The 18,707-nt window shown below is 43.5% G+C and overlaps 1 protein-coding gene across 3 annotated transcripts in view; it reads right to left on the bottom strand.

Moving 5' to 3' along the window:
• The window catches only part of dck (deoxycytidine kinase), a 32,393-nt gene that overhangs the window by 6,893 nt on the left and 6,793 nt on the right, over nt 1-18,707 (bottom strand). Inside the window, exons 3-7 of one of the 3 annotated variants that reach the window (XM_045717704.2) lie at nt 16,428-16,621; nt 14,935-15,082; nt 14,622-14,737; nt 13,188-13,287; nt 12,304-12,668 (exon numbers count right to left, since the gene is read on the bottom strand). In XM_045717704.2, coding sequence (XP_045573660.2) covers nt 12,552-12,668; nt 13,188-13,287; nt 14,622-14,737; nt 14,935-15,082; nt 16,428-16,621 — 675 coding nt within the window. In that variant the 3' untranslated portion in view covers nt 12,304-12,551. 3 annotated transcript variants of the gene reach the window in all.

Here is an 18,707-nt window from a genome sequence, read left to right as displayed (position 1 = left end):
GCCGTCTTTTGCTGTGTTCACGTACTAGTCGGTACTAGGAAATTCAGAAATGTACGACTTGCTAACTGGTTGTAGTTATAAATGTGCCACATTCAACCAGTTAGCAAGTTGGAAATTTCAGTTTCCTAGTACCGACTAGCACATGAACGCGGCATTTATCAACATCCCTGTACTAATAAGGAAGACTTACGTTGAAACGTGTCACCTGTTCAGTGGCAACCCGTCATTCAGGGCAGAGCCCAACCTGTTTTGAGCCCCACCTGTTTTGAGCCCCACCTGTTTTGCATGTTATTTTTGCATTAATACGTGTCACATATCAGTTTGCATACAATGTAAAAACAATCATTGAGTTAATAAAGCCGCATACAAACATGTTTTTTTTTGTTTTTTTGCTTTCTTGAGTTTTTGCAGTTCTAAAATGCAGGTGTTTCAGCCTTGCTCAGTGTTCTGTCACTCATGGGGACACTATGTGAGTGCAAAATCTATGGGTAGAGCTAAAAACATTCAATCCCCTTGGGTGCTGCCATAGATTCATTGTTTTTCTTGGAAAACCCTTCTCATCCCTCTACCAATAACTTGACTGTAGTCAGTGATAACAGGATGTTTTTCACTACTACCCTCCAAACAGCTTTCTTAACAAAAATACCAGCTAAATATAGTCACATCTATTTACTTAGAGATGCGGGCTCCACAGGATATGTAGTTACTACACATCCTACCAATAGTTCATTTGTCAACAGCACGGTGTAAAAAACACACAAAAACTCATGGTGAAACTGATGTGTAGGCCTATCTGATTACTTTCTAAACAAATTAATTGTAGGTCAACATTCCAAGGCCTATAATAACTTATTATAAAATATTTAATAAATGTCCAATAAATAGGCCCTACCACACAATTATTGTATTTTTTAGATAAAGAATGACTGACAAATGTGATTAATAAAATATGTAATCCACTACTTTAAGTTAGAAACATAACTTTGCTATGCAGCACCTTATAAAGGGCTGGAGCGGCCACACACTTTTGGCAAACCAAGAACTCCACCAAATGTAACTGCACTAAACTGCACTCAAAGCTCATCTACAGGTAACAGACAAAATAAAGGAAATACTTGAGTAAATGAGGGATACAAAGTATATTGAAAGCAGGGCTTCCACGCAGGTGTGGTTCCTGAGTTAATTAAGCAATTAATACATCCCAACATGCTTAGGGTCATGTAAACACATGCCCAGTTGACCATTATTTTGGCTACCATGGCTAGAAAAAGAGATCTCAGTGTCTTTCAAAGAGGGGTCTCAAAGGAGCATAGGGGGTTTAAAGGGTTGAGTCTCAGTCACCAGATCTCAACCCAATTGAACACTTATGGGAGATTCTGGAGCAGCACCTGAGACAGTGTTTTCCACCACCATCAACAAAACACCAAATTAAAGAATTTATTGTGGCAGAATGGTGTTGCATCCGTCCAATACAGTTCCACACACTTGTAGAATCTATGCGAAGACGGATTGTGATGGCCCAACACCCTATTAAGACACTATATGTTGGTGTTTCCTTAATTTTGGCAGTTACCTGTACAGTCGTGGCCAAAAGTTTTGTGAATGACACAAAAATTAATTTTCACAAAGTCTGCTGCCTCAGTTTGTATCCAGAATGTTATGAAGAGTGATCAGATTAATTGCTATTAATTGCAAAGTCCCTATTTGCCATGCAAATGAACTGAATCCCCCAAAAATATTTCCACTGCATTTCAGCCCTGCCACAAAAGGACCAGCTGACAACATGTCAGTGATTCTCTCATTAACACAGGTGTGAGCGTTGACGAGGACAAGGCTGGCGATCACACTGTCATGCTGATTGAGTTCGAATAACAGACTGGAAGCTTCAAAAGGAGGGTGGTGCTTGGAATCATTGTTTTTCCTCTGTCAACCATGGTTACGTGCAAGGAAACACATGCCGTCATCATTGCTTTGCACAAAAAGGGCTTCACAAGCAAGATTATTGCTGCCAGTAAGATTGCACCTAAATCAACCATTTATCGGATCATCAAGAACTTCAAGAAGAGCGGTTCAATTGTTGTGAAGAAGGCTTCAGGGCGCCCAAGAAAGTCCAGCAAGTGCCAGAACCGTCTCCTAAAGTTGATTCAGCTGCGGGATCGGGGCACCCCCAGTACAGAGCTTGCTCAGGAATGGCAGCAGGCAGGTGTGAGTGCATCTGCACGCACAGTGAGGTGAAGACTTTTGGAGGATGGCCTGGTGTCAAGAAGGGCAGCAAAGAAGCCACTTCTCTCCAGGAAAAATATCAGGGACAGACTGATATTCTGCAAAAGGTACAGGTATTGGACTGCTGAGGACTGGGGTAAAGTCATTTTCTCTGATGAATCCCCTTTTCGATTGTTTGGGGCATCCGGAAAAAAGCTTGTCCGGAGAAGACAAGGTGAGCGCTACCATCAGTCCTGTGTCATGCCAACAGTAAAGCATCCTGAGATCATTCATGTGTGGGGTTGCTTCTCAGCCAAGGGAGTGGGCTCACTCACAATTTTGCCTAAGAACACAACCATGAATAAAGAATGGTACCAATACATCCTCAGAGAGCAACTTCTCCCAACCATCCAGGAACAGTTTGGTGACAAACAATGCCTTTTCCAGCATGATGGAGCACCTTGCCATAAGGAAAAAGTGATAACTAAGTGGCTCGGGGAACAAAACATCGATATTTTGGGTCCATGGCCAGGAAACTCCCCAACTTGTGGTCAATCCTCAAGAGGCGGGTGGACAAACAAAACCCCACAAATTCTGACAAACTCCAAGCATTGATCATGCAAGAATGGGCTGCCATCAGTCAGGATGTGGCCCAGAAGTTAATTGACAGCATGCCAGGGCGGATTGCAGAGGTCTTGAAAAAGAAGGGTCAACACTGCAAATATTGACTCTTTGCATCAACTTCATGTACTTGTCAATAAAAGCCTTTGACACTTATGAAATGCTTGTAATTATACTTCAGTATTCCATAGTAACATCTGATAAAAAATATCTAAAGACACTGAAGCAGCAAACTTTGTGAAAATGAATATGTGTGTCATTCTCAAAACTTTTGGCCACGACTATATACACTGCTCAAAAAAATAAAGGGAACACTTAAACAACACAATGTAACTCCAAGTCAATCACACTTCTGTGAAATCAAACTGTCCACTTAGGAAGCAACACTGATTGACAATAAATTTCACATGCTGTTGTGCAAATGGAATAGACAACAGTTGGAAATTATAGGCAATTAGCAAGACACCCCCAATAAAGGAGTGGTTCTGCAGGTGGGGACCACAGACCACTTCTCAGTTCCTATGCTTCCTGGCTGATGTTTTGGTCACTTTGAATGCTGGCGGAGCTTTCACTCTAATGATAGCATGAGACGGAGTCTACAACCCACACAAGTGGCTCAGGCAGTGCAGCTCATCCAGGATGGCACATCAATGTGAGCTGTGGCAAGAAGGTTTGCTGTGTCTGTCAGCGTAGTGTCCAGAGCATGGAGGCGCTACCAGGAGACAGGCCAGTACATCAGGAGACGTGGAGGAGGCTGTAGGAGGGCAACAACCCAGCAGAAGGACTGCTACCTCCGCCTTTGTGCAAGGAGGAGCAGGAGAAGCACTGCCAGAGCCCTGCAAAATGACCTCCAGCAGGCCACAAATGTGCATGTGTCTGCTCAAACGGTCAGAAACAGACTCCATGAGGGTGGTATGAGGGTCCGACGTCCACAGGTGGGGGTTGTGCTTACAGCCCAACACCGTGCAGGACGTTTGGCATTTGCCAGAGAACACCAAGATTGGCAAATTTGCCACTGGCGCCCTGTGCTCTTCACAGATGAAAGCAGGTTCACATTGAGCACGTGACAGACGTGACAGAGTCTGGAGACGCCGTGGAGAACGTTCTGCTGCCTGCAACATCCTCCAGCATGACCGGTTTGGTGGTGGGTCAGTCATGGTGTGGGGTGGCATTTCTTTGGGGGGCCGCACAGCCCTCCATGTGCTCGCCAGTGGTAGCCTGACTGCCATTAGGTACCAAGATGAGATCCTCAGACACCTTGTGAGACCATATGCTGGTGCGGTTGGCCCTGGGTTCCTCCTAATGCAAGACAATGCTAGACCTCATGTGGCTGGAGTGTGTCAGCAGTTCCTGCAAGAGGAAGGCATTGATGCTATGGACTGGCCCGCCCGTTCCCCAGACCTGAATCCAATTGAGCACATCTGGGACATCATGTCTCGCTCCATCCACCAACGCCACGTTGCACCACAGACTGTCCAGGAGTTGGCGGATGCTTTAGTCCAGGTCTGGGAGGAGATCCCTCAGGAGACCATCTGCCACCTCATCAGGACCATGCCCAGGTGTTGTAGGGATGTCATACAGGCACGTGGAGGCCACACACACTACTGAGCCTCATTTTGACTTGTTTTAAGGACATTACATGAAAGTTGGATCAGCCTGTAGTGTGGTTTTCCACTTTAATTTTGAGTGTGACTCCAAATCCAGACCTCCGTGGGTTGATAAATTGGATTTCCATTGATTATTTTTGTGTGATTTTGTTGTCAGCACATTCAACTATGTAAAGAAAAAAGGTTTTAATAAGATTATTTCTTTCATTCAGATCTAGGATGTGTTGTTTAAGTGTTCCCTTTATTTTTTTGAGCAGTATATTTCATGCACATGAAACGTTTATCTTACAGGTACACATTTTCACCTGTGACAACCTATTTTATTGTGCAGATAACAGGCAGTTTGCTGCGAGGGCCCGCTTGATCAAGGCTCTTCACCGACTGTCTGATTATGAACTAATTTCCAAGTAAGTGGGTAATAACAGATTGGTTTGCAACTTAACACTGCCTGGCACCTTGCTCAGCCTATAGAGCTCACACTGACCCTCCAGACCAGGTAGTGAGTATAGCTCTATCTTCTGGGCATACAGTATGCTATGCACAGCACTTCAGGTAGGCTTTGCAGGGACCTAGGGCCACAGGGAATATTTGTTTCCACTAGAATCCCACAAAACATCCTTAGGTTCCCTCATTCTGATAGGCCTAATTTATTTTAGGCATTCATAAAACAGCCCAAATGATTACCAATGAAGAAATACATATTCATGCTTTTTTACACTTCTCAATCATATTCACAGCAAATTTGTAATTGTTAAAATCTCAGTGTTAAGGTAAAAAGTGTGGTTTGCCAAGTCCTTGGCCATTGCAGCCATACTGAATGCAGGTTGTGGGTGATAAAATATTCAAATTATTGGATTTCCTCCCTCTGGCTGGATTCCAATAGAAATTACTAATCGCTTCACATACCATCATATTGTGATTTTGTCACACCCTGATCTGTTTCACCTGTCTTTGTGCTTGTCTCCATCCACTCCAGGTGTCTCCCATCTTCTCCATTATCCCCAGTGTATTTATACCTGTGTTCTCTGTTTGTCTCTTGCCAGTTTGTTTTGTTTCGTCAAGCATACCAGTGTTTTTCCATGCTCCTGTCTTTCTCTAATTCCTGTTTTCCTGGTTTTGACCATTCTGCCTGCCCTGAGCCTTCCTGCCATTCTGTACCTTGTCACACCAACCTGGATTAATGACCTCTGCCTGCCCTGAGCCTGCCTGCTGTTCTGTACCTTTTGGACTCTGCTCTGTATTACTGACCTCTGCCTGCCCTTGACCTGCTGTTTGCCTGCCCCCCTGCTTTTGTAATAAACTTTTGTTACTTCAAAACTGTCTGCATCTGGGTCTTCTCCTGAGCCTTGACATATTTGCAGGTCGGATGTGGCCCATGAGCCAAGATTTTCAGACCACAATGTTGAGGATAACTAGGCCACAGCTACAGTTCCTCCACCAAGGTGTGAAGAGCAGGAGATCTCACCCCTCCTTGGCGGTTCACGTACGTCACTGTGGTCCGGTTGTCTGAGCAAACCAACACATGGTGTCCTCGATGCATGGGTGCGATGTGCCGTAGCTCCAACAAAAACGTTTCTAGTTCCAGGAGGTTGATGTGGCGTTCTGTTGGAGGCCACACACCTCCGCTTACCAGAGCTTGTCATGTTCCGCTCCATCCCGAGGACACTCAGTCGCATGAGATGAGTCACCAGTCGGGTCATGTGTACGATCGCCAGCTCTACTGATGGGGTGAGAACCAGCAGGTGGTCCAAGTATGCCAGATCCCTGACTTCCTGGCGATGTAGCGGTTCTATTGCCGCCTCCACGCATTTGGAAAAGACGCGAGGAGCTAGGACGTATCTTGTGTACTCGTATGCCACTACTTGAAAAGCAAAGCTCAGAAACTTCCTGTGATGCCGAAGCAACGGCACATGGATGTACATGTCCCTCCAGTCGATGCTCATGCAGAAGTCGCCCTGGTGGATATGCTCCAGAACGCGCTTTGTCGTGATCATGCGGAAAGGTCAGACTTGTTTAAAGCCCACAGATCCAGAATTGGCCTCACAACACCCTGCCTTCTTTGGCATGAGAAAATAGGGTGAGTAGTGCCCGCTGTTTCTCTGCTCTTGGGGAACTACTATTACCGCCTCCTTCACCAGAAGCTCTGCAATTTCCTTGTTCAGACCTGTAAACTTCTCTGGTTACGACATCACCGTTTCTACAACAAAAGGTGGAGGGGGCAACAAAATTGAATGGCGTAACCTCGCCTCAGCGTCCGATCTATCAGGTGGGCAGAGTACAGATTTAACGCCACTCCCAATAATTATCTGATAGCAGGAGAGCGCAAAGTCGAGGAGCGTTCAGTAGAAAAAGTCTGTAGTCCTCTATGGCCCTGTCAGTCGCGGCCCGTTGGACGTTGACACAGCCCATGGGGACCCCCTTGAAAGGGAAAGGATACCTTCTGTGTGAACCGGAGGCATCGGCGTGATGGTTACATCCGTAACCCAAGCGTGTGAGCCTGTCGTGTGTGGGCCCAATGCCCATACTTGGCATGGTTGGAAGTGGAACCTGTAGTGCAGGGGCCGTAGAATAGCCATATGTGGTAACACAGACGCTGTTTTACTAGACCTGGAAGGGTACTCCTTAGGGGGGTCGTGGTGAGTGAGGGACAAACCCGCTCTACCCCTGCATCTGTGTGCATGAGAGGACCAGCTACAGCACTAGAGGCGGAGTGAGGTAAGGATACCGGTGGTGGCAAGCCTGCTGAGGACACGAGGGACCCGCCTTAACCAAGAGAGAGGAAGGAACATCATCATCTCTGGAAGAGCCCTCAGAACCTGAGAGTGCGTATAAAACGCTTGAGGGGACATGCACACTGAAAAATGCCAAGCGTTTCCACCGCACCTTGGAGGACAGCAGGGCGCAGCTGTGAGCCCAAGCAAACAAAACACGTGAGTCCACAGATGCCGAGCAAGAGGAACAGCAACATTCAGCTCTTAAAGAGATACTTCGGGATTTTGGCAACGAGGCCCATTATCTACTTCCCCAGAGTCAGAGGAACTCATGCATACCATCTTTATGTCTATGTGCATACTAGCAAATACCCATACACTTCCAATCATTGCACTAATGCTAGTTCGCATTGGCTCGCGAAACAACCTCTAACTTTCTTTATACTGGACAGAGAGACATACAAATTGTATCCATGAGTTCATCTGACTCTGAGGAAGTAGATAAAGGGCCTCATTGCCAAAATCCTGAAGTCTCCTTTTAAAAGAGCTTTTGGTGGTGGCTTCTTGCTCATGATATATGACGCCGTGACTGGATCAATTTGGGCAGGATCAGCTTGAGACTTATCTTGTCATGCAGTTCTTCAGACAAATCTTCAGTCGCGCTGAAGAAAGTGGGAGGCTGACTGTAGAGACACGCTCCTATATATAGGGGGAGCTGTACTCCCATTGGCTGGAGCGCGTGCATAATTATTTCGTCAGGCTATTGGCTGCCTAGGCAGTGGGCTAGACCACGAGCAGCGAAGCCCCACGATATAGAACAAGCTGTTAGCACATAATGAACATGGATATTAGCGTCAGTGTAATTGGTGTGCCAGGTCAGTGCAAGCTTTTGATGTGGACATGCGAGAGGATGACAGTACTGCAACTGGACAGGAAGTGCAGGACAAATTTCCATCAGTGTCTTACTAATGGCTTTTTCTGATATCAGGCATGGCATTGGTGTTTACCCTCAACATGAAACAGCTACAGTACATTAGCAGGCTTCATTTCCATGAGTGAAACATTTGTGTGTGCGTGTCTTTATCTACTATTAAGGAAGATTTCCCGCTTGACAACAAAACTTTAGTCACCTGTTCTCATTCTGTACAATGGATTAAAGTGAGCTAAAAGAAATCAATCTGTGCCTTTTTGTTGAGTGCCTTGAATGAGTCCTTTTGGAAGTTTTTCTTGGTAAACCCATCTCATCCCTCTACCAATAACTCGACTGTAGTCAGTGATAACAGGATGTTTTCCACTACTGCCCTCCAAACAACACAAAAATACCAGATAAATATAGTCACATCTATGTACTTAGACATACGGGCTCTGCTGTATTTCTAGTTATCACACATTCTTCCAATAATCCATTTGTCAGCAGCACGGGGTAAAAAATGTATAAAAATCTCAAGGTGAAACTGATGTGTAAGCCTATCTGTTTACTTTCTAAACAAAGGAATTAAAGGACAGCATTCAAAGGCCTATTGATAGCCTAATAGTAGCTTATTATAAAATATTTGATAAATGTCCAATACATAGGCCCTACAACACATATTCTTTAGATAACGATTCTTAAATGTGAGTTATTAAATTAATAAAACTTAACTTTGCAATACAGCACTTTTTAAAATTGTTATTATATATATTTTATATTTCCCCCCACTCCAGATACAAACTTATACATATGAACAACAACTTACAGAGGCACACAAACAATGACTAAATCTCATCTGCCCAGACCCGCATGCTCACACCCCTATCCCCAGTGCCTGCATTATTGTTTGCCACTTGACCTAAAACTGTACAAATGAATTTTCTCGGTCGCCGCTGCTATTTCAATATTTCAATAATAAATCATTTGATTTTTAATGATGCGTTAATGATGGCAGATTGATTGATTTCCATGTTTTTAGTATGTTATTTCAAGATGAGTGATGAAAAGATAATCATCCAGCCCAAAGAGCCCCACAGCGGAGGTGTCAAGATACCCATGAAACATAGCGGTCAAACAGGGAAATGGTTCCAATCGTTTTTCCAACATTCAATTTTCCCATAAGGGATTTTAGAAAACACCAAAAATATGGGCTGTGTTTTGTGTAGGCTTACCCTGGCATGACTTTTTGAAAACCATGTAAATCTCTCTCGGACAAGGTGACTTATCAATATATTCGGCTCTATTTACTCTGTTTCGAAAATGCTAATTAGCATCAAAGTTGACATCACGCAAGACTACAAATACCTGCAAACTCCTGCACATCATCTCTAGCTGACATCTTTGCTAACAGGTATTGTGTCAATTTAAAACTTGCACAAGACAGTTCACAGAATTGTTCATTTAAAGAAACGTAGCTTATTTATTCATTACTACATTTAGCTAACATTAGATCGTTATAATCCAGAGATTCTTACCTTTGCCTCGATTCGGCAGACTCGTCCAAATCATCATGGCATTTGTAGTTTTTTATGATAGTCACATTAGCAGCTAATTAGCGTTTCATTTGGGGGGGGGGGGGGGGGGAAATACAGGCAAATATATTGATAAAAGCCACCTTGTCCTAGAGAGATTTATAAAAACGTCACACCAGGGTAAGCCTATACGGATCACAGACCTTATTTTAAGTGTTTCTAAAAAGAACTTTGCGAAAAAATAATTGTGAAAAATGATTGGAACCATTTCCCTGTTTGACCGCTAGGTTTTATGGGTATTATGACTCATACTGTGGTACTCTATTGAGTAGCTCACTACACCCCCAAATGCCATGTCATAAAATATGCAGACAGATGGATTAAAATTAGATTTACATTGTAATACTTTTGACAGCCAACTTTCTAGCTCCGCCCATAATTTTTGGACTTCATAGCGTTCCCAGAAAGCATGGATTATTGAGTCATTATTAGTTTTACACTTAAGACATGACTGTTGTTTGCTGGAGAATGTGTGAATTTTGTCTCTTGTATAATAAATTCTATACATTTGTTTATACTGGCTTAAGTGTTTATTTTTGTTAACTGTAATTTTGTTAGTTATGCTCAAGTTTTTGCTTGCCTGAGTTATACCTCATTATAAGCTGCAGACCATACTATTGACCAATAGAGTATTCATTTATATTTTTCGTAGCTGTCTATTTACCACCACAAACCGATGCTGGCATTAATACCGCACTCAATGAGCTGTATAGGGCCATAAGCAAAGAAAATGCACATCCAGAGAAAGCACTTCTCAGAAAGTGCAGCTAAATGTCACACCCTGATCAGTTTCACCTGTCTTTGTTATTGTCTCCACCCCCTCCAGGTGTCGCTTGTTTTCCCCAGTGTATTTATCCCTGTGTTTCCTGTCTCTCTGTGCCAGTTCGTCTTGCATGTTTCCAAGTCAACCAGCATTTTTCCCGTTCTCCTGCTTTTTGCATTCTCCTTTTTCTAGTCCTCCTGGTTTTGACCCTTGCCTGTTTCTGGACTTTGTACCCTCCTGCCTGACCATTCTGCCTGCCTTAACCACGAACCTGTCTGCCACTTTGTACCTCCTGGACTCTGATCTGGCTTTGACCTTTTTGCCTGTCCTTGACCCTTCTCTTGCTTACCCCTTTGGATTAATAAATATTGTAAGACTCCAACCATCTGCCTCTTGTGTGTGCATTTGGGTCTCGCCTTGATACTAAATGCCTACTCTGTGCTGCTTTGAGGCAAGCAACACTGAACCATGCATGAGAGCACCTACTGTTTCTGGACGACCATGTAATCTTGCTCTCCATAGCAGATGTGAAGGACTTTAAACAGGTTAACCTTCACAAGGCTGCGAGGCCAGACCAGGATGTGTTCTCAGAGGATGCGCTTACGAGCTGGCAAGTGTCTTCACTGACATTTTAAACCTTTCCCTGACCCAGTCTGTAACACCTACATGTTTCAAGCAGACTACCATAGTCCCTGTGCCCAAGAATGCCAAAAACCTGTCTAAATGACTATTGCCCCGTAGCACTCACATTTGTGGAGTTCAACACCATAGTGTCCTCCATGCTCATCACTAAGCTCAGGACCTTGGGATTGAACACCTGGACTTCCTGACAGGCCGCCCGCAGGTGGTGAGGGCAACAACACATCTGCCACGCTGACCCTCAACACGGGGGCCCCTCAGGAGTGAGTGCTTAGTTCCCTTCTTTACTCCCTGTTCACCCACGATTGCCTGTCCGCGCACGACATTAATACCATCATTACCTTTGCTGACGACACAACAGTACTAGACCTGTTCACCGAAGACGATGAGACAGCCTATAGGGAGTAAGTTAGTGTTCTGGCAGTGTGGTGCCAGGACAACAACCTCTCCCTCAATGTCAGCATGACAAAGGAACTGATTGTGGAATATAGGAAACTGAGGCCGAGTACACCCCATCCACATCGCCCTTAGATCCTCAAAAAGTTATACAGTTGCACCATTGAGAGCATCTTGACTGGCTGCATCACCGCTTGGTATGGCAACTGCTTTGCATTTAAACATTTCCTCTCTGAATTGTTGTGAAGTAAATCAATAAGCTTTTTACTGTTGTTTACGAAGTGACAAATAAAATTTGATTTTAGAAAAGATCTGTGACGTTGAAAGAGAGCATAGGAGGTTTAAAGTGTTATGTGTGTGTGTGCACATCTCAGTCACCATATCTCAACCCAATTGAACACTTATGGGAGATTCTGAGAGAGCATTTTCCACCACCATCAACAAAACACCAAATTATGGAATTTCTTGTTGCAGAATTGTGTCACATCCCTCCAATAAAGTTCCAGACACTTGTAGAATCTATGCCAAGGCGCATTGAAGCTGCTCTGGCAGCTCGTGGTCCAACACCCTATTAAGACGCTTTCTGTTGGACTTTCTTTTATTTTGGCAGTTACCTGTATATTTCATGCGCATGAAACGTTTATCTTACAAGTACACCTTTTCACCTGTGACAACCTATTTTATTTTGTAGATTATAGGCAGTTTGCTGAGCTCACACTGACCCTCCAGACCAGGTAGTTTAGTTTAGCTCCATCTCCTGGGCATACAGTATGCTATGCACAGCACTTCAGGTAGGGTTTGCAGGGACCTAGGGCCACAGGCAATTTTTGTTTCCACAAGAATCACACAAAACGTCCTTAGGTTCCCTCATACTGGCAGACCTATTTTATTTTAGGTTTTCATTAAACTGTCCAAATGATTACCAATGATGAAATACATATCAATGTTCTCCCCTTCTCATTCATATTGCTTAAATAACAACACCACACGCCATGAAAGTGAAACCAAGCTATACAAAATCATTATAGTACCTATGCAGTACGATACATTTAAAATTCTTTAAAAATAATATATACAAATAATCAAAATCATTCATTACAAAAAAGCGTGTCAGGTTCCACGTCTCCTCACATCTGGCTCCCCTTCAGTGCAGGATGTGATGGTCATCAGCTGATGTTTACAAGGTATTGAGAAACTCTTTGACCTGGATGAAAAGCACATAACAAGCTGTTAGCACACAATAAATATGGATTAGCGTCAATGTAATTGGTGTGTCCGGTCAGTCTAAGCATTTGATGTGGACACAATATGGAGCAAAGCTTGGATGTGCGAGAGGATGACAGTACTACAACTGGACAGGAAGTGCAGGAACAATTTACCTCAATGTGTGTGTGTGTGTGTTCTACTAATGGCTTTTTGATATCAGTTGTAGCATCTGTGTTAACCCTCAACATGTAACAGCTACATTAGCAGCTCTTCAGGCCTCATTTCCAGAAATTAAACGGTGTGTGTGTGTGTGTGTGTGTGTGTGTGTGTGTGTGTGTGTGTGTGTGTGTGTATCTTTATCAACATCCCTCTACTAATAATTTGACTGTAGTCAGTGATAACAGGATGTTTTTCACTACAGTATGTTTCCTTAACAAAAATACCAGCTAAATATAGTCACATCTATGTACTTCTGAAAGACACTGCTTCATTAGAAATAATGACCAATTTCCATGAAAAACAAATGGCCTATATTCTTACCTTTTCCACCATGTCCTCACCCTTGACCTTGTCAACTTTGAAATCTTCGTTAACATCTAGCGTCAGAATGGGCACGTTATTCAAATACTTATACTCCATGCTGTGGGTCAGGGCCAAGAGGGAACGGGACATACGGTTAGTGACAACAACACACACACACACACACACACACACACACACACACACACACACACACACACACACACACACACACACACACACACACACACACACACACACACACACACACACACACACACACACACACACACACACACACACACACACACACACAGCTTATGCAATAAACTACATATTTTTTACTCAGGTCAGGCTTCTTAATGGTTGTTTCCTTGTTATTTAAAGGTTATTTCCTTTAAAGCCTGGATCTGCAGTTGCTTTTCACAACAGAAGCTGCTTGTGTTGAGAGAGAAAAAAATAGTGTTTGATGGAAAAACTGAGGTTTGGCCCAGCCCTACTCTATTTCTTCACTCTCACAACAAAAGCAGTGGGGCAGCTTCTGTTGTGAAAAGCAACTGTGGATCCGAGGCCTGATCTGCAGCTTCTTTTCCCCACAGAAGCCGCCCCACTGCTTGTGTTGTGAGAGATACATGTTTTTGTTTGAACGAAAACATGTGGGTTTTGTCCAGCCATAGCTGCTGGACTGGGCTTGGGGAAAATGCGTTTTTGCGCTAAACCCCGCACACTCTAATGATCTTCATTGTCCCTCATATCCCCAAGCCAGCCCAGCGGCTATGGCTGGGCCAAATCCAATGCTTTCGTTCAAACTCAATTTTTTCTCATTCACAACTGAGGGTTTAAGCAGAAATTACTTTGTAAGGGAAGACATCCATCTTTATAAGGAAATTCACAGCTCACAATAGACCTTAGAAACAAGCCTGTTTCCTGTCTCATCCACCTTAATCTTGTTCCCACACTTCCACCCAAATGCATGAAGTCTGGTGGACCAACACATCAAACTTGGCCTTTGTTAGCCAATACAGAGATTCATTGGTTTTATCTACCAGCCAATCATGTCCCACAACACCTTCCCCTTAACCCTCCCCCGTACACTCGTGTGATTCCCTCAAATGAAATGATGACATATACTATACTCACTAGATCACACCCATAGAATTTTATGGTCACTCCCACTATGGCCAACTTTGAGTGGTTGATATCCCAGCCTTACATGTGATGTGCGCAAAAGCCTGGATACGAGGTTACATCCATCTATAAAATGTAAACGTTTAAGCTTTTTACTTAATGCTACTACACACACATGCGCAGACACACATCCCTGCAACAACCCACTCCCTTCCGTAACACTCCCTTCCTCCCTCACAATACCAACACTCCCTTCCTCCCTCACAATACCATCAACACTCCCTCCCTTACAATACCACCAACACTCCCTCCCTCCCTTCCTCTCACCACATGGTTTTGTGCTGCAGCCAGCTCTCGTGTTTGAAGTGAAGTTTCTCCAGGTACTCCAGTGGAATGCCCTGCTCCTCCTCTCTGCCTCTCCGATGCAGCCTCTCCATGCATCTCTACACACACACAAGGACCAGTGCAATTACATTGTTACCACACAGGTATAAGTGTACCTTAATTTAATGTTTTAAAAAAAAAAAAAATTTAGCATGAGGTGTATACCAGTACGTAAAAAACCAATAGGCTACACCATATAATCGACTACAATGTAATTTAAATGTTTTGAACGGTAAGTTCCTAATTAGTTGCTGACCTCTGGTGCGGCTCGGAGGTAGATGATGCCATCCAGCTCGATGTGTTTCCCAAACTGTTCATGGAGCCAGCCGTGCCAGTCCTGGTAGATGGACCACTCTGTCTCGTTCAGACACTCACTCTCATACAGGTTTGCCGCAAAGATGTACCTGGACACAGACACAACATCAACAAAAATGTACCTGCACACAGACAACAACATCAACAAAGATGTACCTGGACACAGACAACAACAACAACAACGATGTACCTGGACACAGACACAACAACAACAAAGATGTACCTGGACACAGACACAACAACAACAAAGATGTACCTGGACACAGACACAACATCAACAAAGATGTACCTGGACACAGACACAACAACAACAAAGATGTACCTGGACACAGACACAACAACAACAAAGATGTACCTGGACACAGACACAACAACAACAAAGATGTACCTGGACACAGACACAACAACAAAGATGTACCTGGACACAGACACAACAACAACAAAGATGTACCTGGACACAGACAACAACAACAAAGATGTACCTGGACACAGACACAACATCAACAAAGATGTACCTGGACACAGACACAACAACAACAAAGATGTACCTGGACACAGACAACAACAACAAAGATGTACCTGGACACAGACACAACAACAACAAAAATGTACCTCGACACAGACACAACAACAACAAAGATGTACCTGGACACAGACAACAACAACAAAGATGTACCTGGACACAGACAACAACAACAAAGATGTACCTGGACACAGACACAACATCAACAAAGATGTACCTGGACACAGACACAACAACAACAAAGATGTACCTGGACACAGACAACAACATCAACAAAGATGTACCTGGACACAGACACAACAACAACAAAGATGTACCTGGACACAGACACAACAACAACAAAGATGTACCTGGACACAGACACAACAACAACAAAGATGTACCTGGACACAGACACAACAACAACAAAGATGTACCTGGACACAGACACAACATCAACAAAGATGTACCTGGACACAGACACAACATCAACAAAGATGTACCTGGACACAGACACAACATCAACAAAGATGTACCTGGATACAGACACAACAACAACAAAGATGTACCTGGACACAGACACAACAACAAAGATGTACCTGGACACAGACACAACAACAACAAAGATGTACCTGGACACAGACAACAACAACAAAGATGTACCTGGACACAGACACAACATCAACAAAGATGTACCTGGACACAGACACAACATCAACAAAGATGTACCTGGACACAGACACAACAACAACAAAGGACAGATGAGAGTGGTGTGCTTAGAAGCAATGTTAGAGAACTATTTCCTTGGAAATAGAACTCTAAACCCTATCCTTGGTATCATATCTTAGACCTAATCCTTGGCATCCAATCAAAGACGACATGTAACGTTACCAAGGTTGACTCTCCTGGTGAGATGTCCGGTTCATCCATACCTGTCACTGTAGACGGAGCGCTCGAAGAACTGCACGGGGTTCTCTGCCTCTCTGAGCTTCCCATTGGTGGATTTCATCTGGGCGCGGACCCTACTCATGAAAGCGTAGGTCTGGAAGGTGTAGGCCCATCTCTCTGGCTTCTCATACATCATCTGCAGCACGTTACCACCATTCTTCTGGGACACGGTCAGCTCCTGGGGACAAAGAGGAGAAGGTGGGTTTAATACTGAGGCTAAGAGAGATACAGTACCATTAAATGTACTGTATACCCTTGCACATCAAAGAATACCAACCACAGAAATACCACAGCAATACAGTTATAATCAAAGAGTAATCACAGATATATTGTGTTGTGTGTGTGTATATTCTGTAGTATCGCGCTGTAGGCTAACCACTACTGAGTGAACAGAGAGTGGTGCCAGGCTCTGTGTGTGTGTTTATCACAGGAGGTTGGTGGCACCTTAATTCGGGAGGACGGGCTCGTGGTAATGGCTGAAGCGGAATAAGTGGAAGGGTATCAAATACATGAAACAAACGGTTTCCATGTGTTGAATCCATTCCATTTGCACCGTTCCAACCATTATTATGAGCCGTCCTACCCTCAGCAGCCTCCACTGGTGTGTATGTGGTTGGTTAGGTGGTCCAATCTGACCACAGGTTACGGAATGTGTTTCCAGTTCGGTCACTGCACACATAACTCATCATTCAAAACCTCTCTTCAATTTCGGCATGGGTGTGGTCCGTGTAGAAACTAAGTAGCAATTTCCAGTGGTGGAAAAAGTACCCAATTGTCATACTTCAGTAAAAGTAAAGATATCTTAATAGAAAATGACTCAAGTAAAGAAGAAAGTCACCCAGTAAAATACTACTTGAGTAAAAAGTCTAAAAGTATTTGGTTTTAAATATAGTTACGTATCAAAATTCAATGTAATTGCTCAAATATTATACTTACAAAGTATAAGTAAAAGTATAAATAATTTCAAATTCCTTATATTAAGCAAACCAGATGGAACCATTTTCTAGTTTTTTATTTATTTACGGATAGCCAGTGGCACACTCCAACATAATTTACAAACAAAGCATGTGTGTTTAGCGAGTCCGCCAGTGTAACGCCCTGGCCATAGAGAGGGGTTTTTGTTCTTTATTTTGGTTAGGCCAGGGTGTTACATTGGGTGGGCGTTCTATGTTCATTTTCTATGTTGTCTGTTTCATTGATTTTGGCCGTGTGGCTTCCAATCAGGCACAGCTGTTGTTGGTTGTTGCTGATTGGGAGTCACACATAAGTGCCTGTTTTTCTGTTGGGGTTTTGTGGGTAATTGTTTCTGTTTAGATTATTTCCGAACAGGGGCCTGTTGCACAAAAGTAGAATTAAGACATCCGGGATAAATGACTCAGCTGAGCTCAATGAAGCCAAAACATGTGCGTCCAGGCTTAATTGGTTGCACAAAGACCAAGCCAGGATGAGCAGACACGGATTCATTAAGCCAGGTGAAACCAATCCTGGATAGGTGCGCGCTCACGGCTCACTCAAATAGACCCCGCCACAGATCACAGATTAACTGATTTACCATGGCAACTAGAGCCGCGTACTTTTCCCCGTCGGAAGCACAAATCCTCATGGAGGCATAGGAGGAGGTAAAATATATAATTAAGAAGAAAGGCAACACCGCCACAGTGATAAAGCAAAGAGAAAAAGCGTGGCAAAGTATTGCAGACCGCCTGAATGCGTAAGTAGTGCACAATTACACAGTCACCACTCCGCTGAAACATCACAATTACAATTCAAATATTTAATTCACATCTCCAAAAATGCAGTTGTACTGTAATTATGAAACGGTTAAATTTTTAATTGAAATGCACTGCAGATATGAGTGAAATTGTGTAAAGTAACTCCATCACACTGTATAAAGCTATGATAGATTTTTTGATATTTTTACTGAAAACAAGACAAAAATACCAAGTAATTTTTTGCAGTGTGACTCCATTAAATGTGTGTGTAGATTAAACATGAACGGGCCAAAACGGACATGGCAGCAGGTCAAAATCAAATACAAGAACATTCTGCAGAATGGTATGGTCCCTGACTAATATTTAACAAAGCACAAGCATATATTGTACCCAGAAGGTGCCTGCTCACACATTGTCTGTACTGTTTTAGCAGTGAAAAAGAATACCCACAGACAAGGCACGGGTGGTGGGTCACCAAAGGCTGACCTTACCCCAGCAGAGGACATGGCCTTGGAGCTAAATAAAGGCAGGCCCGTCTTAGAGGGGATCCCT

The sequence above is a fragment of the Salmo salar genome, chromosome 01, assembly GCF_965601325.2.
Source record: "Salmo salar chromosome 01, fSalSal1, whole genome shotgun sequence".
Lineage (NCBI taxonomy): Eukaryota > Metazoa > Chordata > Actinopteri > Salmoniformes > Salmonidae > Salmo > Salmo salar.
Note: the sequence above shows the minus strand (reverse complement) of the source record. Positions and strands in the feature narration are given on the sequence as shown.